Source organism: Panthera onca, chromosome B4, assembly GCF_046562875.1.
Source record: "Panthera onca isolate mPanOnc1 chromosome B4, mPanOnc1 haplotype 2, whole genome shotgun sequence".
NCBI lineage: Eukaryota > Metazoa > Chordata > Mammalia > Carnivora > Felidae > Panthera > Panthera onca.
The window spans coordinates 43292143-43319342 of NC_138345.1; the positions used below are offsets into that span (position 1 = coordinate 43292143).

The 27200-nt window shown below is 38.0% G+C and overlaps 1 protein-coding gene across 2 annotated transcripts in view; it reads right to left on the reverse strand.

Annotated features, from left to right (window-relative positions):
* Nucleotides 1-27200, reverse strand: part of LOC132694753 (ovostatin homolog 2-like) — a 60384-nt gene that overhangs the window by 18927 nt on the left and 14257 nt on the right. For both annotated transcript variants that reach the window (XM_060658437.3, XM_078450106.2), the window contains exons 9-24: nt 26118-26229; nt 24722-24831; nt 24221-24379; nt 23112-23339; nt 22304-22358; nt 21723-21868; nt 21193-21342; nt 12556-12726; nt 11419-11563; nt 8308-8413; nt 7660-7888; nt 6961-7090; nt 4538-4656; nt 3545-3596; nt 2685-2768; nt 144-320 (exon numbers count right to left, since the gene is read on the reverse strand). In XM_060658437.3, the coding sequence (XP_060514420.2) occupies nt 144-320; nt 2685-2768; nt 3545-3596; nt 4538-4656; nt 6961-7090; nt 7660-7888; nt 8308-8413; nt 11419-11563; nt 12556-12726; nt 21193-21342; nt 21723-21868; nt 22304-22358; nt 23112-23339; nt 24221-24379; nt 24722-24831; nt 26118-26229 (2173 nt within the window). The remainder of the gene's footprint in view (nt 1-143; nt 321-2684; nt 2769-3544; nt 3597-4537; nt 4657-6960; nt 7091-7659; nt 7889-8307; nt 8414-11418; nt 11564-12555; nt 12727-21192; nt 21343-21722; nt 21869-22303; nt 22359-23111; nt 23340-24220; nt 24380-24721; nt 24832-26117; nt 26230-27200) is intronic.

Below are 27200 nucleotides of genomic sequence, written 5' to 3' on the forward strand. Positions count from 1 at the left end.
CCCACTATTATGGGTCAAAAATAAATACCTACCTGCCCCCCCCCCCCCAAGAGACCACCTCATAATAATAGCTTTAGGACATCTTGGTATCAGGGACAATTGATTTTATTTATTATGGGTGGAAATTACGCAAATAGCCTCACCGTTAGACAAGAAAAAGAAAGCCTTAGATTTAACTTCCTCGGTCAACTGTTTAGTAGATTGTAGATAGTCTAGGACATAGGTATCCGATGCGAGTAGGGCAATATTCTGCTCTCCACATCCATAGGGCATTTGGAGAAGATTCTCCAGATTCTGCATCGCAAGTCCTAGAATATCCCCTAAAAATAAGAAAAGCAGAAGGTTACCACCGCTTATGGTTGGTACCTCAGCATTAACAACCGCAGATAAAAGACACACAGTGGAAGTAGGAAATATTAAAAATCGCATTACAATTGTTTTTTAAGGGTTGTTTATTTTTGAGAGAGAGACAGAATACGAGCAGGGGAGGGGCAGAGAGAGAGGGAGACACAGAATCTGAAGCAGACTCTTGGCTCCGAGCTGTCAACACAGAGCCCAACACGGGGCTCGAACTCATGAACCTTGAGATCATGAGCTGAGCCAAAGCCAGATGCTTAACTGACTGAGCCACCTCGGTGTCCCTAAAATTGCATTTAAATGGTGGAAACAAGGAACGTTCTCCTGAGGTAATTCTAAAGAGGAGATAGGCGTAGCCAGTGAAGTTAAAGGAGTTTCTGGTATGCAAAATGTTTTTTTTTGTTTAAATGTTTATTTATTTTTGAGAGGGGGGGACGCCGAGAGAGAGGAAGACAGAGAATCCCAAGCAGGCTCCTCACTGTCAGCGCCGAGCCCGACGCGGGGCTCGAACTCACGAACTGCAAGATTATGACCTGAGCCGAAACCAAGAGTTGGGTGCTTAACCGACTGAGCCACCCAGGTGCCCCAAAGCATACAAAATATTTCTGAAAATCTCCTTACCAGAGACAGGGGGAAGTTAGAAAAGTGTGTCTTTGCTTGTTTGCTTGTTAGCTTTTTGAGAAACTGAGCCTGTGAATTATAACTGCAATCCATCCCTCCCACAAAAGCATTAATGTTAGAAAAAGAAGTTTGCCTTTTGTAAAATAGGTTTTGCCTGTTACTGAGGAAATTCTCAGCATCTTTACCAAGCAAAGTTTATTCTGATTTTTCAAAGGGGAAATACATAAATATGTATAATATTTCTGATTGATGAGCTGTAATAGAAGCCTTTGTTTTCTAAATGGCAGTTAACGTCCAGCAGAACAAGTGTTTCCTAAGGGCATAGATTTGAAAATAGAACCCTCTTATACTGTTGGTAGGAATGCAAACTGGTGCATCTACTCTGGAAAATAGTATGGAGGTTTCTCAAAAAGTCAAAAACAGAACTACCCCACAATCCAGCAATTGCATTACTAAGTATTTACCCAAAGGATACAAAAATACAGATTTGAAAGGGTACATTCACCCAATGTTTACAGCAGCACTATCAACAATAGCTAAATATGGAAAGAGCCCAAATGTCCATCGACTGATGAATGGATAAAGAAGATGTGGAGATATATATATATATATATATATATATACACACACATATATACATATATGATGGAATATTACTAAGCCATCAAAAAGAATAAAATATTGTCCTTTGCAATGATGTGGATGGAGCTAGAGTGTATTATTCCAAGCAAGCTAAATAAGTCAGAGAAAGACAAATATCATATGAGTTCACTCATGTGTGACATTTAGGAAAAAAAAATGGATGAACATATGGGAAGGGGAAAAGAGAGAGAGAGAAGAAAGCAAACCATAAGAGACTCTTTTTAAAAAATTTTAAAATGTTTATTTTTGAGAGAGGCAGAGAGACAGAGTATGAGTGGGGGAGGGGCAGAGAGAGAAGGAGACACAGAATCTGAAGCAGGGTCCAGGCTATGAGCTGTTAGCCAATGTGGGGCTCGAACTCACAGACTGGGAGAAGATGACCTCAGCCCAAGGGGGATGCTCAACCAATTGAGCCACCCAGGTGCCCCAGGGGACTCTTAACAATAGAGAAGACACTAAGGGTTGATGGACATAGGTGGGGGGGGGGAATGGGCTAAATGGGTGATAGGTACTAAGGAGGGCACTTGTGAGGAGCACTGAGTGTTATATGTAAGTGATGAATCACTAAATTCTACTCCTCCTGGCCAATATTACACTATATGTAGCTAACTAGAATTTTTTTTAATGTTTATTTATTTTGAGAGAGGGAGACAGAGAGAGACAGGACACTAGTGAGGGAGTGGTAGAGAGAGAGGGAAACACAGAATCTGAAGCAGGCTCCAGGCTCTGAGCTGTCAGCACAGAGCCCGATGTGGGGCTTGAACCCATCAACCACGAGATCACGTCCTGAGCCAAAGTTGGACACTTAATCGACTGAGGCACCCAGGTGCTCCTTAGCTAACTAGAATTTAAATAAAAAATGTGGAAGAAAAAAAAAAATGGTACCATTCTCCTTTCAGATCCCACATGGAAATAAGCATAGAGAATGACCTTCAACAATCCTTCCCTCCAACTAATAGTTTAGAGAAATCTCTCCATTCTGTTATTTTGAGGATTATTTTTTTTAAGATCACCTCAATCAAAATTTTCAACTCATTGTGAAAGACAAGATTTAGCCAACTTACCCACAACAGTGAAAAAGGCCCTGGCCGATCCTTCTACCACATTGTTTGGCAAGTCCAAAAAGACCTGATTGGAGACTTTGGTCCCTAGATGGAAAATATTGATAAAAAAGATAATGTGATAACTTTCTTTTACAGACAATAGCAGCCAGATACGTGGGACAAACATATTAGGAAATAGATTTCATTATTGACTTCTTTTTTGCAAGTTGCTTATTAGAAAGATGAAATTGAAATCTCTGATCTCATTTAGAATAATAATACATTCAGAGAATGGTGTGTGTCTGTGTGTGTGTGTGTGTGTGTGTGTGTGTGTGTGTGTGTATTAGATAATGGCCCTTAGTTTCCATTAGTAGAGTGCCTAAACTCCTTATGTGTGAAAAAAAATGTAAAAAGCTACTGACTATGACATATAAAACAGCACACATAGAAGGCAAAGTTTGGAGATTCCCACTAACATCAGATCATCATCAACAAGATGGCCACAAAGCAGGTGACTGAGGGGTGGTGATGTGTCTGTGGGTTGCTTTCTCCCCGTCCTGATCTTCCTCTGTCCAATGCTGTGCAACACATCATATGGCAAGAGGAGCCAAAAAATATGTAAAATGGGAAAACGGGTTGAGGCAGACCAATGTCATAGATGAACTGACAAAAAAATTCTCACAAATTATACTTTTGCTCAGCCAAAATTGTACAATGAAGATAAGGGATGAAATAAAATCATCCCCCGTTAGGTACTTAACATGAAATCACTGAAATTACTCAGTGTGGCCAGGGAACTAATGTGTAAGGAAAGGAAATAAGTTGACTCTGTTGACAAATTTTCTTTGGGACTAATTTGACCACCTAAAAGAGTCTCTTACCTTGTGTACAGATAAGGAAACTTTGAGTCATTTCTTTTTCAATACCTTCAGGCTGTCAAAGAGTAAACAAAGACAAGCACAAAGTAATGAGTCTGGGGCACCTTCCATGTAGGAAACGTAATCCAGAATCAGCTCAGAGAGGCATGACTGGCCCATGTTTGTCCCCGGGAGATGATCCATTCATTGACCCCTTTTGTTTAAATTTGGAAGTCACTGTATAGTACCAAGACCTACTTTAGACCCTGTGTTCCCGTTGTTTGAACAGAGATAACTTCGATATCATCGTGGGACACTGTCAACCCCCCGATCCCGTCCAGCATCTCCAATGACAAATGACAGTGTTTTGTGGAGTAGGACCAAGAGGCGAGGTGAGAATTATCTACTGAGAATTGTTAATTCTTTTTGAGGATGATGGGATCTACACCGGAGTGTAGGACAAGTAGATTTGTCTCGGATTTAAGAGTCGGTTAAAAAAAAGGAAGGGAAGGTGCACCTGGGTGGCTCAGTCGGTTAAGCAACTGACTTCGGCTCAGGTGATGATCTCACGGTTCGTGGGTTCGAGCCCTGCATCGGGCTCTGTGCTGATAGCTCAGAGCCTGGAGCCTGCTTCGGATTCTGTGTTTGCCTCTCTCTCTGCCCCTCCCCCACTTGTGCTCTGTCTCTCTCTCTCTCTCAACAATAAATAAAATGTAAAAAGAAAAAAAATTAAAAAAAAAAAAAAAAGGAAAGGAAGAGCAACAGGTCTACAGGAACCACGAGTTGGGAGCAAGCAAAAAATCATCAAGCCTGTTTCAAATATTAAGCTTTACTATCCTGGGTCAGATATTAATTAAAGAAAGGATGAATTTTCCTGCTGCTTTAATTCATCTAAAATGATATGTTTTGTGTCAAAAGTCACTATACTCAATTCATTAATTATATTCAAGAAGAATGCCTCCCTGTATTTAACCCATTGCTTATCTGAAAGAGCCTGACAGTTTTGCATGTACATACCTCCACCAATAGACTTTTGACCACAGTATCTTTCCAGTTTAGATTCTGCTGATCAGTTGCTTCTTTGGGGCAGGCACTACTTTGTCTGGACTCAGCAACTACCGTGATATTCACTTTACCTGGAAAACATTCCTGAATGTAAGTTAAATTGTTGACCATAGGCCTCTTCTGTAATGGGAAATGGTTAGACTCTACGAACCACATCTTGAATTGGATGACCTGAATACATACTATCATCGTGTTTGTGCTTGACCAAAATAATTTGTTCTTTCTCCTGCCTGAAGATGATTTGATATGCTCTGTTTTAGCTGTTTCAAGATCCTTATGTTAAATACACGATTCATTATTTAAAAAACAAAACAAAGAAACAAACAAAAAGAATCAGATCTAAATACAAACAACTTGATAGTTGCCAGAGGGAAGGGGGTGGGGTAATGGGCAAAATGGGTGAAGGGGAGGGTTCCAGTCATGGAATGAATAAGTCATGGGAATAAAAGGCACAACATGGGGAGTATAGTCAATGACACTGTAGTAGCCTTGTATGGAGACGGATGGTGGTTATACCATAGAGATGTTCAATCACTAAGTTTTACACTTGAAACTAATGTCGCACAGTGTGCCTACTCTACTCAAATAAAAAAGAAGTTAAAAACCAACCCAACAAAGATAATAAATGATTTATTTATTTAATTAAAAAGTAAAATATTTTAAGGAAAAATAATAATTTGCAAAGCCACCAGAGAAAATTCCTTGATAATTGGTTGTCGATAAAGGTTACGTATACCAATATGGGGACAGAACATCAAATAACCAGGGATCCTCACTTTTCCCAAGTTTGAACAAACACAAATAGTAAAATATGACATAGTGGAAGGGGCACTGGATTTAAGTCAGTGCTAGCAAGGAATCCATTGTTTTTAACTCCCCATGAATCATGGGTCATGTAATTAACACTGATCTTCAGTTTCATTGTAAAAATTGGAAGATTGAAAAAGATAATTCTTTTGGCTTCCTATTACTGTATGCCTATATACCAATATATATAACCAATTACTGTTCTTGTTTTTACTTGTTGCTGTGTTTTGTTTCATTTGTTTCCTTTTAAGAACGACTTTGATTCTCTATTCTTAGAACTGTGTCCCCCACTTAATGCCATAAAACTTACCATAAAAAAATGCCATATAGTATTCTATCTCAATTGCCAGGGTAAGATTTTTGAAGACTTAAGTGTAGTCAGAAAAATCGAGAAACAAAATCTAACAGGGAAAGTAGTTTTAGTCACACCAACATCACAGGTGAACCAAAATGATCTATAAATAAACTTTTTGCTGCCTGCAATAACACAATGAACATGGAACATGAAATAAAGGAAATTTTAATGACAATTTTTTACATCAGCGATAACGAGTATCACGGCTCTATCACATCTAGCATTTTGTTTACTAGTTTTTTTTTTTAACTTTCCCTTCCCTTATATTTTCAACAAGATACTTGCAAATTTATTTTTCTATATTGCAGATAACACATGCATGAAGAAAATACTCTTCTCAGTGTCTGATCTCCATCCAAGGGTTCACTGTTTTTGATGTTTCATGATATATCTAGCAAATTTATAAGTCCTGGCAATCATCATGATTGAGGAGTAATTTTGGTATAGGTGACGCATGTCCTTGATGATTGGTGAAGGAGCAAGTTAGAAGTGGAGGACCTGAGCAACATTAATAACAATATAACCTCCTTTTGGGACATGACATACGGATTTGATAGATCATGGAAATTGGCATTTATATTGTATTTAAATCATGTTATTTTTTATACAAATGAATGGTGGCTTTGCATTAGCAACTGGAAAAGAGATTATCAAAATAGGATTTTTAATTGAAAATTTACAAAGAGGAGGGGCACCTGGGTGGCTCAGTCATTTAAGCGTCTGATTCTGGCTCAGGTCATGATTTCATGGTTCAGGGGTTCCAGCCCCACATCAGGCTCTGTGCTGATGGCTCAGAGCCTGGATCCTGCTTTGGATTCTGTGACTCCTGCTCTCTCTGCCCCTCCCCTGCTTGTGTGCTCTCTCACAAAAATAAATAAACATTTAAAAAATTTTTTAAAAGAAAATTTACAAAAATGAGACTTACAAAATGTGAGGGAGAAAACTATGTTTGTATAGAGGATTTAAGGAAAATAAATGAAGGCCATAAAAGTAGGCTGTTTTTTCCCTACATCTATTTCACCCATCCTGGGGATTAAGACTGCACCTACCATGATGAGACCTGAATAATGTATAGAATTGTTGACTCTGTTGTAAACCTGACTCCGATATAATGCTTTGTGTTAACTATACTGGAAATAAAAGTAAAGAAAAAAAAGGTTGAAAAACAAAAGGGCTGGTTTTCCATGAGGGATTGGCATACCCATTGACTTACCCAATGTATTCGGTAGAAGAGTCCAGACATACGTTTTCTTCTCTCCAGCTTGGATAATCTCACTGCCATTGTTTTTAGGGGTGCTGATATTTGCTTCAAAATACTGAGATGATTCCAGCCGAACCGAAATCTGAAAAAAAAAAAAAAAAAAACAGTCAAGCAATGAGAGTGGCATTCTAAAAACTTTGCTGCTACGATTCCTCTTCCCATCTTGAGAAAATTAGCCAATTTGCTAGCAAAAACAAAAGACACCAAATTACTTCTCACAAGAAGATAAACAATGGTAAAACACACAGCAGTATGATATGATATTCTCAAAGTTGTATTCAAATCAATGCTGTGAATTAAAACAGCTGTTGTTGTTTAAATTTTTAAATGGTTATTGATCTATTTTGAGAGAAAGAGAGAAAAAAAAAAACCAAGCAGAGCATGAGCGCAGAGCCCAATGTGGGACTCGGTCTCACGACTGGGAGATCACCACCTGAGCCAATATCAAGAGTTGGTTGCTCAACAGACTGAGCCATCCAGGCTTCCCTAAAGTAAGTATTTCTCCCTGAGGAATATGGGAACAGGTCTTATAACTTGATAGTGCCATTTTTGCATTTGAGAATAAAGAGACTAGGGTAATATTCAAGGAAAATATTGAGAGATCTTTTGGCGTTGGTAGATTTCGTGTCCAGATCGAAGGGAACAACTTACCTCTACACATGTACTCAGGTAGCTGAAGACACTGACAACCAAATCGGATTGTTCATTTCGAACAACTGAAAAGGGCAAAGTCATTTCAACAAAAAAAGGCTGGGAGATTTCCAGAGTGACTGTTGATGAAATGCCAAATCCAGCGTCACCATTCACACAGAAGCCATTTGCCTGCCACTGGGTTATGGTATCAGGGACGAGGAAGGACATGTTTGCTGAACCTGAGGAACTAAGGAGACATCATTGATAAAATGCATTCCTTGTCTAAACAAGGAAGCTAAACGTCGTGCAGAGCAAGCAAAAACGTATTAACTGAAGGTTAAAAGTAAGTTAAAATGTTTAGACAGGGCATTAGATAACAATCTTGAAAGCCGTATTTTTATCAAATTTATCTTTAAAAATGGCAAATTTCTTTGAACACTGCACGATTTAAAAAAAAGTTGAAGCAGCTTACATCTGCCTGCATGAGATTAATAAATGAGAAACAATGCTAGAGAAAAAAAAAATAACGTGATCAGGACATAACAATGAATGATCGTCTCTATTTTACAAATACGGTATTGCTTTATACAGCTGATGGTGAAGTTTAAGAAATAACAACGAAAAGAAAATAGAAATAAACACAGGAGAGAAAACTCAAAAACTCACTCGACACTGACGAGGTCCCATATCCACGTCTCTGGGAAGTTTGTTCTTACCGTTTCTATTATAGCCTGTTCTACATAGTCAAAATTCTCCTTCAGGCCTCCACCAGCTAAAAGACAAGAGAAATGCTTTAGACAAGAGAATAAAGGTATGTGTTTCAAAGGCACACACCTATAAGCTATGTCGTTAATCACACATGCTTAATGTGAAGCAAAATAGGGCTTTGCTCCCGGGGCTCATTGCCAATAAATGTATATCTACACCTAGGCATCGGCATTTTGATGTTCAAATCTCTGCCATTATTCAAAACCACAACAAACCGACAACAATAACAACCGGGCTACATTGTGCCTCCAGGGCCAGATTTAGAGAAAGTGATGTTTGTTCCTGAATTGAGCTTCTCATTTGACATTCTGGTATCTTGCACTTACTTGGCCTCTAGGCTGTAACCGGCATTCTTAATCACTGCGTCCTTTTTAAATAGTCACTCCTGTTAACCTTCGTGACACCACATCCTTCTAGTTTTCTTCTCTTTGGCCACTCCCATTCTCCCATTCTCCCCATTTTGTGATCTCCCCCTCTTTGACTGGTTTCTAAGAGCTCTGGTTTCTAAGACCTCTTCTCTTCTTTAGGCACTGTCTCCCCATTGACATCCCCACACATGGTGCCATTACAATACGTGTGCTGAGGTCTCCCCCAGCACCCCCCCCCCCCACCTCTGCATCTCCAACCTGGACATTTCTTCTTGGATACTTTACAGGCATTTCAAATGAATCTGTTCCAAAGGCAAACTCATTATATACACCCCCTTCTCCTCTCTAGTATTTCCTGTCTCCCTGAAAAGTACCAAAATCCACTCACTCACCCAAATCAGAGACTTAAGAATTGCCCTTGATCCCAGACCCCCTTTCTGTGTTTTCTATCCTAACCAATCTCTGAAAACAGCTCTCAGATCTATCCATGTTTCTCTATTTCCACTGCCTTTTTATGGTAGTCCCAGCACTGCCGTCTCTCAGTTTAATTACTAGCATTTAGAATATTTCATACAAGCAGCCCAAATCCCAATCCCCTTTTCCATAGAGCAGCCAGAGATATCTTTTAAAAACACATATTAGATGGCGGAAAACTTGTCAATCGTATATTATTTCACTGAAATGAATTGTAAGCGCTTTCAATGCCCTACAAGGTCTTCCTGAGCTGTCTATCCCTCTTGCTTGGCCTATCTTTACTCTTGCTTTTGAGCCATCCTTCTGCCACCCTGAAACACTTTTGTTTTCTTCGCTGGTCTTGCATAGTGCTTCCCTCACTGCTTGGAATGCGTTTTCTAACTCCTTTGCGATGTACAATCATTCATCTTTCAGGTCTTGGCATAAATGCCAAGGATTTAACAGGCCCTGGAGGAATTTATGTCTCCTGTTTATATTCTTCCCATTCCGTGCACTCTTCCCAGGCTTTTGGTGTTCCTGCTTCACTTGTCATGCTTCCCTGTGAGACTAAAAGTTCCAGAAAAGCCGAGATGAAGCCACTGCCTTTACGATGCGTAACTCCGTTCCTGGCCTCAATAAATGTTTGTTGAGTGAGTTAACAAATGAATAACTGAAGAAGGAGGACATTACAGGGAATGACTTTGGGGTTCAGTATATTTCATTGAAAGATACTAAGCAGTTTAAATGTGTCTGATAAAGATTACTGAATGTAGTGTCATCGAGTAGCAGAAAAAAAAGTACAGAGCTTCAACCTCTTGACTAGGACTAGGTTTTAAACTCTACACTTCTAGGGTCTCTTGAGTACCTGCTGAATCCACCCTTGCATGAAGTTGTTAGGGCTTTCATTTTTCTCCAGTAGTTTCTGGTACTCATCTTCAGGATCAGCCCCACTTCGACTACTGGACTCACTCGATATTGTGTAGGGGGATTTGTGGGTGTCATTCACGTATTTTCAGATCTGGAATTCAGCTTTGATTTTAGTCCCATTCCGATGATCTTGTTTCATTTGCTTTCCCGACTACATTCCCGTTTTGAACATCTGTCTCATTACCTCATTCGCCTAAGATGATGGCTGATTTTTGTGTTTACAGCCCTTTCAATAGAAAACGGACTACTATTTGAACTCACGTCTCTGATGCCAGCTTTTTGGCTACCTGGGAATCAAAATGCCTTCTGTCTTGAACCCTGTGGATTGTGGTTTACACGTAATACAGGTATAAGGGCCCCATCAGGACACCTTCTCCTGTATCACACTCACTTACAATGATTGTCCCTCCCGCATCACGACACATTGCCTGCTCTTAAACACTTCTGATTCTGTGTTCTACCGATAAAAATAAACTTCCTTGTACATCCGAAGGTAATTCTTCCTTTGAACAACAACAACAAAAAAACCCAAACCAAAACCCAAAAACCATTTCTAGTCTGCCTTATCCTGCAGGATGTCTAGTTGTAGTCAAAAACATGGCCTAATTCACATATAAATCCCAATTTTTATAGTTTTATCACAAATACACCCAGTTCCACAAACTCTTTTAGCCATCTCTAAGACATAAAATTCTAGATTACCCACATGCAAGTCTAACTTTTTTTTTCCCCTTCCCCTCCCCCACGGTCTTCTGTTGTTTCTCAGGATCCACATATGAGTGAAAACATATGGTATCTGTCTTTCTCTGTATGACTTGTTTCACTTAGCATAACACTCTCCAGTTCCATCCATGTTGCTACAAAAGGCCATATTTCATTCTTTCTCATCACCATGTAGTATTCCATTGTGTATATAAACCACAATTTCTTTATCCATTCGTCAGCTGATGGACATTTAGGCTCTTTCCATAATTTGGCTATTGTTGAAAGTGCTGCTATAAACATTGGGGTACAAGTGCCCCTATGCATTAGCACTCCCGTATCCCTTGGGTAAATTCCTAGCAGTGTTATTGCTGGGTCATAGGGTAGATCTATTTTTAATTTTTTGAGGAACCTCCACACTGTTTTCCAGAGCGGCTGCACCAGTTGGCATTCCCACCAACAGTGCAAGAGAGATCCCGTTTCTCCACATCCTCGCAGCATCTATAGTCTCCTGATTTGTTCATTTTAGCCAGTCTGACTGGCGTGAGGTGATACCCACATGCAATTCTAGGTGGGGCACTGTATATTGGCCCATATCCTTCTGCGTCTAGATGCAATGGCCTGAGGAATGGCATCCTTCCCTCCATTGAACATACTTCCGGTTTCCGGTAATGAAGGTTGGTAAAGACTTTCAGACCCATAGCCTTCAAAGAAACAAACAACAAAAGAAAGCTGTGCGTTTCTTTCATGCAAGACCTAAAAAAAGGCCTACCAACTATATATTATAATGATAAACAGATGATAGAAGTTTCCTCTGCTAGCAAGGGTGTGGGATTTTAGAAGTCAAGTCAGCTCTATTTGATGTATGGAAAGTCTTTAATTTGGAACAAAAATGATAAGCATTATGATTTATCTAGCGTGTATGTGCCAGGATTTTGCTAAGTATTTTAAGTCATTCTCCATTTAATGCAGAGGGAAAAATACTTATGAGGTAAGCACTATCATCACCCTAATTAACGTCAAACAGATGCAAACACATAGATATATACACATGCACTGCACAGTCCCTTGTAGATTAAACTAAAGTCTGTCTAGCCCTTTTCCTTCCATGCCTTCTGACTCCTCTTATGGAGACTTCAGCGGATCTAACTGATGGAGCCTGGGCTATATTTCAGCTTCTTGGTTTGGTAATTTCTGTGTAACACTTATTGCAATAAATTGAAGACTGGCTCATTACTTCGAACACAAAGTTTTATAATTTCACTGCCACTTATTTTTAACAAAAGAGGGAGAAAATCAACAAAAATTAATACCTTTTTAAAAATCTTTTACTTATTTTTGAGAGACAGAGGGAGACAGAGCATGAGCAGGGGAGGGGCAGAGAGAGAGGGAGACACAGAATCCGAAGCAGGCTCCAGGCTCTGAGCTGTCAGCACAGAGCCCGACGTGGGGCTCGAACTCATGAAACATGAAATCATGACCTGAGTCGAAGTCAGACCCTTAAGTGACTGAGCCACCCAGGCACCCCTTAATATCTTTTTGTAAGATAGTTTCTGAGTCATCTTGAAAGAGATTACTGACACCAGTCTCCAAGAATAGGAAGAAAACGACACATTTAATAAAACACAGATATGCATTATGAATACTACAGTTAAAATTGAAATGAAATAATTTTTAAAGTCTTAAGTGATCTTACCCTGAGAATATCATAGGTGTCTCCATCCCCATAGTTGCTTACAGGTATATAATACAAACCATTGTAGAATATATCCTTCTGAGGAACGCAAGAGTCAAACTTGCCATCATCAAGGTTGAGGCCATGATAGAAATAACCATACAGTTCTACACGTGGAAGCAGATCGTACACCTATGAGAAAAATCACATGGTTCCCAATGGTTTTAAGCATTCCTCTTTTATTTTTACAAAATTGGCAAGTATTTTAAATACTTTTTAGTTCCATAATAATCTTCTCTTTATTTTAAGAGCATAGTCATAATATTTAATCCAACATTTTTTGTCAACTCATCCTTCCAGAAGAGAGAAACTTCAATTTTGTTTCAGGTGGTCAATGTCATGTTCATAAAGTTTTCAGCTTTGGTTCAGGATTTAGGATAGCATGTAGGGTAGCATTCTCCACTCCTATTTCCATCAGCAACAATATTTGTAATTAAACAAATAGCGTTTCATTAAAATAACTGGAAAAGGCACTCTTTATCAATGAACACTGTCCACAAACATATCAAGAACTGGAAAAAATTAATTCCATACCAAACTGCTATAAGATAAAGGAGAAAATGAAAATCAAAACATTTCAGCTGATGCAACTTCTCTGCTAAAGTCACTAACCGAACAAATAGAGAAAAAGCTATACCAAAAAAAAGAAAAACCAAAAACATTTCATATAAATCAAATATTCTTAAAATTTTTTTTAATGTTTATTTATTTTTGAGAGACAGAGAGAGATAAAGAGCACTAGCAGGGGAGGGTCAGAGAGAGAGGGAGACACAGAATCTGAAACAGGCTCCAGGCTCTGAGCTGTCAGCCCACACGGGGCTCGAACAGAGTGCCTGCCACATGGAGCTCGAACCCATGAGCAGTGAGATCATGACCTGAGCCAAAGTTGGACGCTTAACTGGCTCCAGGCACCCCTAAATCAAATATTCTTAAACATTCACTGGGGGTACTAAAAAAAGCACCATGAATTGGAAATTCAATAAAGAAAGAAAGGAAATGAGAAAGACCTAGGAAGAAATAAAATGATAATTTATTAAAGTCAGAAATAGTCAAATTAATATCAGATATAAACTCCAAATTATACAGAGCTCAAGAAAAAATAGATTGAAAGAAAACTTTAAAAAGCAACATAAAAATAAAGACAAAAGAATAAAAATGAGAGGAAAATAAATTAAAATGAGTCATAGGCAAAGCAGTTGACTTGGAAAGCAGGCAAAGAAGATCCAATATTGCTTACAGAGTTTTTCTAGAAAGAGGAAAATGGAAAAACTAATATTTAAAATTATAATTCAAGACAAATTCTGGAAATAAAAAATGAGTTTACTCAATGCATGGGTCTACTGACTAGCTGGTAAAACATCTCCCAAACAGATTCTGAGAGGTGTTTTACTAAAAATATTAGATTTTAAATATAAAGGGAAAAAGCCAAGCCCTTCAGGCAAAAAAAAAAAAAAAAAAAATCAAATAATTTACAAGGGCACACGAATTAGACTTATGTCAGTGTCCTTAAAAGGAAGATTTGAAGCAATTCCAATAGGGTAGCAGCATTTTCAAGAAATTTAAAGAAAGTGGGAACCAAGAATTTAAAATATAGATAACTTGTCCTTCCCACAACAAAGCTTTAGTGAAAGAATTGTGAATGCGAAATTCAGGGAATTCTCTACCCAGGTGACCTTCTGAGGAATCTAGTATAAAAGAGCTTTGGGCAACCAAAGGATGGCTAAGGCAATGGGCGAAACTCGGTGCGTTTGAAGAGAAAAGTAGAATGTAAACATAGGATGTTTTGACAAAGAAGTAAAGATCCAACTTTAACATGAGAGAAAAGGTGAAAGTACAATAAAATTATTGACTGTGGTAGAGACAATAGGAAGGAGTCAAAAGATACTACTTAAAAATGACTGCTTAGATTTAAAGGTTAGGCAAGAAAAAAGTGAGATTAGAGTTTTATAAAAGATATAAACACAAAGACGATCACTAAAATAAAAATTAAACCTCAGTTAAATGCAAGAAATTTGAAACCATCTAGAGCAAAGAAAAACTCAAAAAGCTAAAGAAATAAAATAAATTTGGGGTGCCTGGGTGGCTCAGTCAGTTAAGCCTTCGACTTCCACTCAGGTCATGGTCTCAGGTTCAGTTTGTGATTTCGAGCCCCTCATTCGGCTCTCTGTTCTCAGCGCAGAGCCCGCTTTGGATCCTCTGTTTCCCTCTCTCTCTGTTCCTCCCTCGCTCACTCTCTTTCTCCAAAATAAACATTTAAAAAAAGAAATAAAGTAAATTTAAATGTTGCACAGTAATTATAACAAAAACGTTATGATAGAGTTGATGCCTGTTATGATAGAGTTGATGATATCACTCATATCAATACAAGTAAATAGACTTAATTCTTTTCTAAAAAGTTTTTTTAAAGCAAAATCCAGCACTATACTTCTAGAAAAAACCTATAAAATACAATATTTCAAGATACTAGGACTAAAGTGTAGGTAAATGAAATTAATAAGAAAGCAGAGGTTGTAATTATCTTGATATTAGACAAAGTAGAATTAAGGACAAAAGGCATCAAATAAGATAGAAAAGGGAACTTTGTAGTGCTAAAACCCCCATTGCACAATAAAGGGACAAGAGTAATGAATATCTGTGCACCAGATAATACAGCAGTCATTTATGCAAAGTGGAAACAGCAGAAGGTGCAAGGGGAGGTAGACAGAAACACTCTTTACAGAGTAGTTTAACACACTACTCTCAGTACAAGACAAGTCAAGTGTATTTAAAAAATAACAACAGAATCTTGCCATTTGCAATGACGTGGATGGAGCTAGAGAGTATTATGCTACACGAAATAAGTCAGAGAAAGATAAACACCATATGATTTCACTCTTATGTGGAACTTAAGAAGCAAAACAAATGGGCAAAGGGGGGGAAAAAGAGAGAGAGAAACCAAGAAACAGACTCTTAACTGTGGAGAACAACTGGACGATTACCAGAGGGGAGGCGGATGGGGGATGGGTTAAATAGATGAAGGGAATTAAGGAGTGCACTTGCCGTGATGAGTACCTGTTGTTGTAGGAAAGTGTGGACTCACTATATTGCACACCAGAAACTAATATTGCACGTATGTTAACTATCTGGAATATAAATAAAAACTTGGAAACAAATTAGAGCTTACGGATAGAAAACGAACCGATAAAAGAGATTGCATCTTCCAAATACAAGTGAAGCATTCTCAGAATCTGTTGCTACATTTGGGCACGCAGAAAAAAAATCAGTAGTTTCCATAAAGTAGAAAGATTACTGATCACGAGGCAGGATAACTTGAAATTAAAACGAAAATCCCCATATAGGTAGGCCTGTCTACATATACATTATAGAATGCTTCACTAAGTAAGTTTTCAGGGAAAGGCTAAATGCAGATAGTATAGAATTTCTGAAAAATGATGATGTAATTGCTACAGATCCAATCTAAGAGATACTTTAAAAGTAGAGATCAGAGAATTCATAGGCCTTAACGCTTAAACCAATAAATATAAGTAAATGAAAATTATGCAAATTTCTAAGTAAAAGAAGTTACAAATAACATCAACGAAACAAGCAACAATAAAGAAGTTATATGGACACAAGCAAAAATTAATGTGTTAGAATACTTCAAAAAGCCCATATTAGATCAAATTAATCAATCAAAATCTGAAGTTGAAAAAATCAACACAACAGGTAAACCACTAACATATTAATAAGGAGAAAAAAAAAGGAAGAAACTAAAAATATGCAAAATAAAAGTTACATAAAGAGGAAAAAATTAAAGAAAAGAAGGGTGTAACGATTGATATACAGCACAGAGTTTTTAAATATCGTGAGATTTCTTTGCACTTCTCAGTACAAATAAATTTGAAAGCCTATATAGAAAGACTTAATTTCTTAGGAAAATATAAATTGCCAAAAGTGACACCAGTAGAGAGAGAATGCTTAAGCAGACCAATTTCTACAAAAGAAATAAAATTATTAAGAAGCTACCATGCGCAAAGCATCAGGCACAGGATATTCTGCTAGAGTCCAGAACAAGGCAAGGATGCTACTCCTCCTGCAATTTAATATTCTACTGCAATTAGGCAAACAATTTTTTAAAAATAGATCATCAGGGGAGCGCCTGGGTGGCTCAGTCGGTTAAATGTTCGACTTTGGCTCAGGTCATGATCTCGCAGCCCGTGAGTTCGAGCCCCGCGTCGGGCTCTGTGCTGACCGCTCGGAGCCTGCAACCTGTTTCGGATTCTGTGTCTCCCTCTCTCTCTGCCCCCCACCCCCCTTGTTCATGCTCTGTCTCTCTCTGTCTCAAAATGTTGAAAAAAAAATTAAAAAAAAAATAGATCATCAGGGGAGCGCCTGGGTGGCTCAGTCGGTTAAGCGTCCGACTTTGGCTCAGGTCATGATCTCGCGGTCAGTGAGTTTGAGGCCCGCATCAGGCTCTGTGCTATTTGTTGGTAATATGGCAGTATCCCTAGAAAGCCTAGAGAACAACTTCTAGAACTAAATCACTAAAGGATTTCAGCAATTTAGCAAAATTATAAAATTATTCTGCAAAAAAAATACCTCTCATATACACAAATAATAACAAGTTAGAATGTATTATAGAAGAGAAAACTTCATTCACAATAGCAACAAAAGAAGTTAACCCGCTTCTGGATAAGCTTAACAAGAAACTACATAAAAGTTATTTAAAATTAAAATTCATGAAAGACGTAAAAGTACAGTTGAACAAATGAAAAAGGCATTTCATGTTCTTGATGTGACATTTCACCATCAAGATGTACTTGATGTGATTTATAAATTCCATACAATCACAATAAAAAAATATCAGTGAACGTTTTCTGGAATTAGACAAGTTGAAGATAAAATTGCTACAGAAAATCAAACATGGCAAAATAGCTAAGGAAACTCTGAAATATAAGAGCTGGGGGATGAGAATGAGGAGTTGATTTCTACCCAAAAATTAATGCACCCTACAAAGCTTCCATAATTAAAAGTGTGGTGCTGACCCATCAATAGACAGGCAGATCAGTGGAATAGAATATAAACTCCAGAAATAAATATAATTGCAAATAGAAATACAGTCTATGGAAAAGTATTGCAAACCAGCACAGCAAAGATAATGTTGTATCAACTGGATAGATACTAAATTTTAAGAAGAGAGAAATAAAATAAATACTATTCCATTGTCTAGTGAATTAAGGATCCCTGGAAAAATAGTTATTTTCAAGGCTGGAGCAAAGAAAGTACAAGATGGGCCTCTAGCATCTTGCGCCAGAAAGTCAGCAATTGCTAAAACCATGATGTGGGCACGTCACAAGAACACGGGCACCGACTTGAAGATGCTCCCACTGGGAAAATTTAAGATAATTGTAACATAAAAATAAAGGATAGTAATGAATTGTGAATTATTATTTAAAATTTTTTTGTGATGTTTATTTTTATTTTTGAGAGAGAGAGAGAGAGAGAGAGAGACAGACAGAGCATGAGTGGGAGAAGGGAAGAGGGAGAGAGGGAGACACAAAATTCGAAGCAGGCTTCAGGTTCTCAGCTCTCAGCGCAGAGCCCGACGCGGGGCTCCAACTCTTGAACCATGAGATCATGACCTCAGCCGAAGTCAGACGCTTAACCGACTGAGCCACCCAGGCACCCCTGAATTGTGAATTATTAATTCAAAGTTATAAACGTTGAGAAATAAATATTCCTGCATCCATAAGTAAAGAGGAAGAGGGAGAACTAGAAAATCATGTTCCAACTCTCATACCAATATTGGTTTTGGCAAAAACTATCAATGGATGCTAACTCCAAGGAAATTCTGATGAGAAGCAGGATGTACAAAGAGTCTTGATAAGCACAAATTGCTCATTAGTTTAAGGAACAAAATAGCCAGTGGAGATATATGGAAACACCTTTATCAGGTGACTAAAATTATCATCACCAAATGCGCGGCTGAATCTTGTGTACCTTGAAAAACACACAGTATCTTACACGCTGTATTCCGGACAGAGATGCATAATCTTGGCCCAAACATGAGAAACATCAGACAAACTTAAAATGAGGAACATCCTATTTAAAAAACTACTTGGCTTATGTTGTTCTAAAAGGTCAGATTCATTAGAGACAAAGAAAAATTCTGTTCCAGGTTAAAGGAAACTAAAGGAACATGACTACCAAATGCAGTATGCGATTCTGCCCTGGATCTTGCACTAAATTAGGAAAAATGTGTGGTATAGAGGACAACTGACAAAACTTGAACATAGCTGGCAGATTAGATCGAAAGTACTGAAACAATGTGCAGTATCCTAAATTTGATAACTGTATTGTAATTATGCAGGAAAATATCCTTGCTTTTAGGAAATGAACACTGATATATTAAGGAATAATATAGCATGAAGTTTTCTACTCACTCTCAAATGGTTTAGAAAAAAAATTGAAATGCTATATACATATGTGTGTGTGTGAGAGAGAGAGAGAGAGAGAGAGAGAGAGAGAGAGAGAAAGGGGGGAGAGAGAATGGGAAAGAGAAAACAGATGTGACAAAATGTTAGAAACTGGTGAATCTGGGTAGAGAGTACATGAGAGTTCTCTATACAATCCTTATATCTTTTAACATTATTTAAAACTAAAAATTAAACTTATATAACATAATATTGAAAGTACTATAAACTTAATATGAATAGGAACGTTCTCCTTTATATAACATCGCTTGATTTACACTGTTAATATGGCCATAGATAATAAACAAGGGCAACCTCCTTTGGCTCTGATATATTCTGATTCACTTGTATCTTCTGGTCTGGTGAAATGCTTCTGGAATTTTCTATTGGTGGACCCTTGATGGTTTTTCCTCAGGGCGTTTTTTTTTTAATATTTTTTTAATGTTTGTTTATTTTTGAGAGAGAGAGAGACAAAGTATAAGTGAGGGAGGGGCCGAGAGAGAGAGGGAGACAGAATCCGAAGCAGGCTCCAGGCTCCAAGCTGTCAGCACAGAGCCTGATGCGGGGCTAGAACTCAGGAGCCACAGATCATGCATGACCTGAGCTGAAGTCGGAGGCTTAACTGACTGAGCCACCCAGACACCCCTCTCAAGGTGGTTTTTCTAAGACCTTGCTACCTCCAGTTGTAGGAAGAATGAGTAGAGATGATTTACTCTGGCTCCATGAAACTCTTAGAAGAAAAGTATATATAGATTTTCTGTGTTTATAGGTAAGTTTATCCTTTATTTGTTGATACTTTTCTGACTCTGAAGTCAGTTAGAAGCTTCGTAGCTCCAGGGTATCTGGGTGGCTCAGTCCATTAGGCATCCGACTCTTGATTTCAGCTCAGGTCACGATCTCCTGGTTCTTGAGTTCGAAAGCCCTGCATTGGGCTCTGTGCTGACAGTGCGGAGTCTGCTTGGGATTCTTTGTCTCTCTCTGCCCCTCCCCTGACAAAAATAAATAAACTTAAAAAAAAAAAAAAAAGAAGCTTCTCAACCCCAATAAGAAATTTAAATGTATTCAACTTTGACATTGGGAAAAAATGTATAGCTTATGTCATGATTAATTGTTAGTATATTAAGTCAATAATTTTTATAATTTATACTTAAAGCTGGATGTACTATAGATTGTTAAAAGCAGAATACTAAATTGTGTTTTTCAGTGAGATCCCATTTGTAAAATATATATGCCTTCAGAAAAGAGATTTAAACAATTACATCAGAAATGTCCATATCTATATAATAAAAGTCCATTTTGTGAAATTAAAACAAATTATCATAGTGTTAAGATTATGAATGATTTTAAAGATTTCCTTCTTTCTGCCTTTGTGTATTTTGCACATTTTCCACAGGACACAGGTGCTGTGGTCTGAACTTGTATGTTGAAATCCTCATGCCCGGAGTGATGGAATTGGGAGGTGGAGCCTTGGGGAGGTGATTCGGTGGAGTGGGTAGAGAGTGAGATTAATGCCCTTATCAAAGACGCCTGAGAGATGTCCCTTGTCCCTTCCACCATGTGAGGACACAAGGAGTCTGCAAACCAGAAGAGGGGCCTTGCCTGACCATGCCAGCTCCCTGATGTCAGAATTTCAGCCTTCAGAACTGTGAGAAATATTTCTATTGTTTATAAGCTACCTAGTTTGGGGGTATTTTCTTGTAGCAGTTCAAATAGCTTAAGACAATAAGTATAATTTTAATCAGAAGAAAAATTTTTAGTTATTCAATTAGTTATAAATGGGATCATACCTTTCAATATTTATATGTCCTCGTGCCAAAAAAAAAAAAAAAATAAAGGGAAAATAGCCAACAGTTATTAATGGAAACAATTTTGATGTGAAATTCTAGAATTGCTGGTCTGGAAATGCTTACGAGAATATAAGATCTCTTAATAGGTAATAGACAACTGTAGACTGTATCCAAGCATCTCATCCAACACAGAGATTTAACTCTAAGTTTCAAGAAAAATAAAGTGTATAATCCCTGAGAGAACAAAGGAGGAGAATACTTGATATTCTAAAACTTGTTTCGTCTCAAATAAAGCACATCTGCTGAAAGGCAAGGAGTCCAGATGAAAACGAGGAACAGGAGGAGATCAGAGAGCTTACACTTTCGGCTGACAGCTGTTGTTCTGATTTCAGCAGAAGAACACTTTTATCCACAGCCCGGAGTGCGCAGTATGAGTCAGGGGCTGCTTGAAGGTAGAGATCCGTGTTGGAGCCAGGTAGCCCCTGCTCCATAGAGAACTTCATGCTAACCTAAAGTGGAGGAAGAAAAGGAGAGTAAGATACTTATAAAAAAATTTTTTTTCAATCTTTATTTATTTTGGGGGGAGGAGGGGCAAGGAGAGAGAGAGAGACACAGAATCCGAAGCAGGCTCCAGGCTCTAAGCTGTCAGCACAGAGCCCAACACGGGGCTCGAACTCACGGACCGCGAGATCATGACCTGAGCCAAAGTCGGTCGCTCAACCGACTGAGCCACCCAGGCGCCCCTCATCCCTCCTGTTTTAATCACACCGACATTTATTGTGAGATCACCGCGTAAAGGCGATAGTAGTCATGTAAAGAAGGAGACAGCGGGGAGAGAACTGCTTCGCTCATCTCTCTCAGGACAGGAAAGAAATAGAAGAAACATCACCTTGTTTTTAAAGCACTTGTCAACCTGGAATCTGACACTGTCAGCCACAATTTCCCCACTGGGGTGAAGGGTGTAGACAAGCATGACAGCCACAGGAGCAAGATCGGCACTGACGTTGATCAGGAATGAGAAGTTTCCATTCCAGGCTGTGTAGTAGGAGATGTCATTAACTTTAGTGCCAAAACTTTCCTGGCTCACTGGCTACACTTGGATAAAAGAGAATGGCTGATGGATAGCGGGAGCGAATTGGGCTTTGTGTTAAAGGCAAACAAGTTAAATAGTGGGAACGACGTGGGCAGATAAAAAAGACTGCATAATTTAGGCGGCAACAATATTTGGGTTTGGCGGAGCACGTTTCTATAATGGGCTTGACAGCCTGGCAACGATTGAAAGGAGTTGAAATCACTTTCTCTGCAATATTTGGAAGAATACCCTGGGGTCATACTATTGCTTTCCACCCACTAATCGTTAACGTTAAGTGCTCTTGACTCTATCCCTATAACATTTTCTTAGAAGGAAAGAAAAATGAAGGCAGAGTACCTTGAAAAAAAAAAAAAAAAAAAAGAATGTATTATGTTTACCTTTGTTTCTGATTTCCTTTTGTCCGCTGAGGAAGATAGCCCCTTTTACCATCACCTGGACAGAACACAGGAAACATGACGTGTATCATCACGCTATCTAACAGAATCTGAAAAATTGCTAATGACGGTCTGATGATAATTCTGTTCCAAAGATAGGGTAGCTTCTATGAACAAATGCAAAACTCTGCACCACTCGGAAAAGAACACAGAAACTGACGACGATGAATTGAAAGTCTATTATGTGCTAGAAACTTGGTAAATAATATGCAATTCACCAGGCAAGGGAGTGTACAAAGCCCTGGATTATTTAGACTGTCTCGCTTCAAGGAAGCCAAGTCATGTCACTTCTCCACCACTGTTCCCTTATTTGTAAACTGAAAAGTGTAACTTTTTTTTTTTCCCTTTGCCTCAAAAGGACAAAATGGATAAATATGGAGACAGAGCCAAAAGGGCTCATTCCTTTTACTGCTTATCAAAATTAGCCTTCCCCTTTACTCTCTTGTCTCTGCCTAATGTTGTACTCTCATGAAGGGTCATGGATACTCGATGTGAATTATAACCGAATGTTTAAAAGAGCAGACTCTGAGTAGCAGGTTTTTCAACCTTAGGGAAATTGAAATTGCCTTGGATGTTTTTATGTGTTCATTTACTTGCTTCTGTGTTTGTTTTTAGCAGATCCAAGGGTAGTCACAACCATGTGGGGTCTGCACACTCAGGAACAATGACATGATTGATGTCCCCGTTCCAAGCCGCCCTGTGCTAAGCAGACAATCAGACAAGACCCAAGGATCCATCAGTGGAGACTTACCAAATAAAAAAAGTTGATATTGGAATCATCCCTATATGCTTCTTTGTTTAGGGTGTAATGCACAGTAACAGTTTTCTGCTGATTGCATCTAAGCTGTTTTGGTTCAGGAACAATCTTCAGGAAGCTGTTGGTTCGGGAGTAAAAGCGTGAAACTGAGAAATGAGCATCCACATACTCAGGCGCTAACCAGCTGGGAGGATAGCAGTTCTTAGGTCGAATATACGTGGCCTAATAGGAAAAGAGAAGTAAAGGATGTTAGAGCTATAAAGACTTTTAAGGACAGGGATTATTCCAGAATGGAAGGCTTCTTATCTCTTCACAGTAGAGAGGAATCTTAGTTTGTGGCTGACGTTTCAAATATCAAGTTATTGGAAGTAAAATAATAATTACGCTTTCTTCTTTTTTGGCATACAAAACATGACCATAGTTGTATGTATATTTTATTAGGCCTACGCTAGTTTATTTTTACTTTGTAACTGAAGTCAGGGAATAGTCTTACACCCTGTATCTTTCAGCTATATTTGAACGTGGATGAATTGTTTAACTCTAAAATTCTGTTCAAGAAGCAGAAAAATGGAAATCAAAGGGGATAAAAAGGCCAAATCATCTTCATGAACTATTTCTGGTGTCTCAGAGGAAAATATTGGATGTTACAGACTTTATAACAATTGTACCAGGCTATTATCTCATCCTCTTGAGTAAGTATTCTTACATATTATTTAATGAACAAGGAGACATATAAAATACGTGAAATTTTGCAACTTTTTAAAAATATATATATTTAAAATTTTTTAAATGTTTGTATTTATTTTTGAGAGAGAGAGAGAGAGAGACAGAGTGCGAGTGGCAGAGGGGCAGAGATGGAGGGAGACACAGAATCTGAAGCAGGCTCCAGGCTCTGAGCTGTCAGCACAGAGCCCGACATGAGGCTCGAACTCATGAACCGCGAGATCATGACCTGAGCCCAAGTCGACAGTTAACCGACTGAGCCACCCAGGTGACCCTAAAATATATTCTTAATATAAATGATCTTTTAAGAGATTCCTAATGTTCAAAATTCCTAACACTCAAATACTTTGTGGGATCTTGTCTACTCTTTGGTGTCTTACTTTCAGGTTGAACTCTGAATCGAATATATCTGAAGTGTCGATGGAAAACAGAGCTTCCCCATTGTCGTCTGTGGTGTAGTTTCCTATAAATCTGTTATTTAGCTCCAATTGCAATGGCTTGTTCCCCATTGGTACATTATCAGGTCCAGAAAATTTAAGCTGTGCCAAAAAAAAAAAAAAAAAAAAGGCATTAATTTTTAAAACTCAAAACATCACATTTCTATAGAGAATTTTCTATTCATAAATGTGATCGCTTATTTGTAATTTTATTAAAATCCAATAGACAGAAAGATGGTCTATTAAATAGATACATAAAATGGAAACAGCTATAATTGTGTTGATCGCTTTCCTTCCCCCGTGGGGGACTTTCTCTCATCTATCAGACATCGTGAGGCTACAAGTATGTTATAAAAGTAGGAAAAAGATGTCCAGAAATTTTCAAAGGGCAATCCATGATCCAAGAAAATGAAATGAGAATATGTATTTTTAAGTCAAACCTACAGTTCCAAAATAAGGAATGCCTCTTCTGTAGAAAGAATCCATATTCTCAAAGCTCACACTCCCAAGCAATTGAGTGAGAAAAATGGAAGTCTTTTCACTGATCTGCACACCTGTAAGAAATAAAAAAAATAGTGTGAGGGAGGATGAATTGTTTAATCTAGAATCTCAAAAGAACAAATAGCTTAGGGGATATGTGCAAACTTCTATGCAGAGAATTACATTCTTGTTCGACATTGAAAGGAAAGCGTAGGTGCTTTGGAGTATGTTTCAGAATACTCTGTATCTATCTGGTTATAATATACATCAAACTTAATAACATAATCAATGTGAAAATGTTTGGACCAGAAGCAGGAGAAAATGCTTTTAATTTCTTTCTTCTGACCATTCTACTCAGTTCTGGCTTGTAACTCCTTTTATAGCAGAGAATGTCACAGACATCTCTTGAGAGAAGGCTTTCATTTCCTTTAAATCTTTCTTTAGCCTGTCAAGATAACTATGCTTTTAGACTTTTCCCAGATAAGAAAAATATCTGAAAGCAAAGTAAATAGGAACGGATTGTGATAAGCAGAGGTAAACATACCTAGCTAAGTTACAATGCGACAAATACCCATAACAAATGCCATCACTCTATTGATCAAGTGTGTTTATACAAAGCACTTTATAAATAATATTATCTCACTCATTTTTAAGCAACAAAAATAGCAATTGAATCTGGCTTTCTCCACTCCAAATTAAATTCCACTTTCCTCTTTTTCTTTGTTATTCTTTTAACAATGATTTATTGAGCACTCATGTGCCATCTTGTAAATTTCTCAATGATATTTTATACCCGCAAATGTCTCCATTTGTATTAAATCAGAAGTTGACAAACTTCTGTGAAGAGGACCTCACAGTTATTATTCTAAGCTTGTGAACCATAAGCTACACAACTTTGGCATTTTAGCTGTTAAGCAAGGTAAACGAATGGGGTCATGTTCTAGTAAACTTCACATAAAGAAGCGTGGAGCTGGGTTTGACATTCTAGCTGTAAATTGTGAACTTTTGTATTAAATCAAAGCTCAGACCCGGTCTATTGGTTATCAACTGATTTACCCAAAATTAAAAAGAGTGCCTACTTTATTAGCTTAGCTTGCTACTTCAGAAGAAATCTCTGTCTGATTGATGCAGGCACAGAAGTAGAGACAAACCTGTAACATTTACATAATAAGTTTATTTTAAACATTACGAGGAAAATCTTTTTTCAGAAGCAACCTTCAAGTTGACCTATTGGTAAATGTACTCCACTTTACTATGTGGAACAATTATTGATCTCTATTTGGTGAATCTTGCTTACTAGATACCCTTCTCCCTAGGAAGCTGCATATACCCCAGGTTGCCCATAAAACATGATCATTACCTGTCCCAAATTCCGTAACTGTTACAGAGGTTTGAAATGACATGAAAAATCCTGAACGGTAGAGTTGGAAGACTTTCGTATTCACAATTTGAGTCACACAACCATTTCTCAACTGAAAAATGAAGAGAAGGTATAACGAAAAGATTAGGGATTCAAAAGTCTTAAAGGGATATAGACTTTTAGCACAGATTTCTACCTTCCCCCACCACCCTATGGTTTCATCTCACAAACTTGTTGAAATGACCAAGAATTCCAAAAGAAGGGCTGGGAGTCCATCAGCAATTACAACAAGTGAAGGAGGTAATGTGCATTTTACAGACTTCAGGGATATTCTATTGACAACAATGTAGATGGCAATAAATTAAAGATGAGAATCTTATTTTAAGAATTAGAGACTAAAATCATCTTGAGTCTTCAAGTGTGTCACACAAGAACTCTTTTTAAGGTAAATTGTTATTTAAAATGAAGAACAAATCTATAGATTATCTTTCATTGGTGACATCAGGAACGAGAGAAACGTAGATGTACTTATATTTTAAAATGAACGGTACTATTAATTCTAAATTTAAAATGGTAGAGGGATAGACCAATTCATCTGACTCTCAAAACTACCACATGAGGAGACACGATTGTCATCACCATTATATGGATGAATAAACTGAAATATATAATCTGCCCAAGGTCACACAGATAGAAAGTGGTAGCTAGGCATTCTGATCCCAGAACATGTGCTCCTCTGAACCATCAACTATAATGTTAACAATAAAAACAGGCAATTTTACTTTGTCTATTTATAATACAATCAAATTACAAAGAAATGATAGAGGCGCCTGGGTGGCTTGGTTGGTTGAACGTCTGACACTTGATTTCAGCTCAGGTCATGATCCCAAGGTCGTGGGATCGAGCCCTACCTTGGGCTCTGCCCTGGATGTGGAGCCTGCTTAAGATTCTCTCCCTCCCTCTCTCTCTCTCTGCTCCTCCCCCCCCATTCATGCATTCTTTCTCTCTCTAAAAAAACAAAAATTAAAAATTAAAAAAAAGAAAATAAAATGTAATCAGAAGAATCTTACATGCCTTGAAATT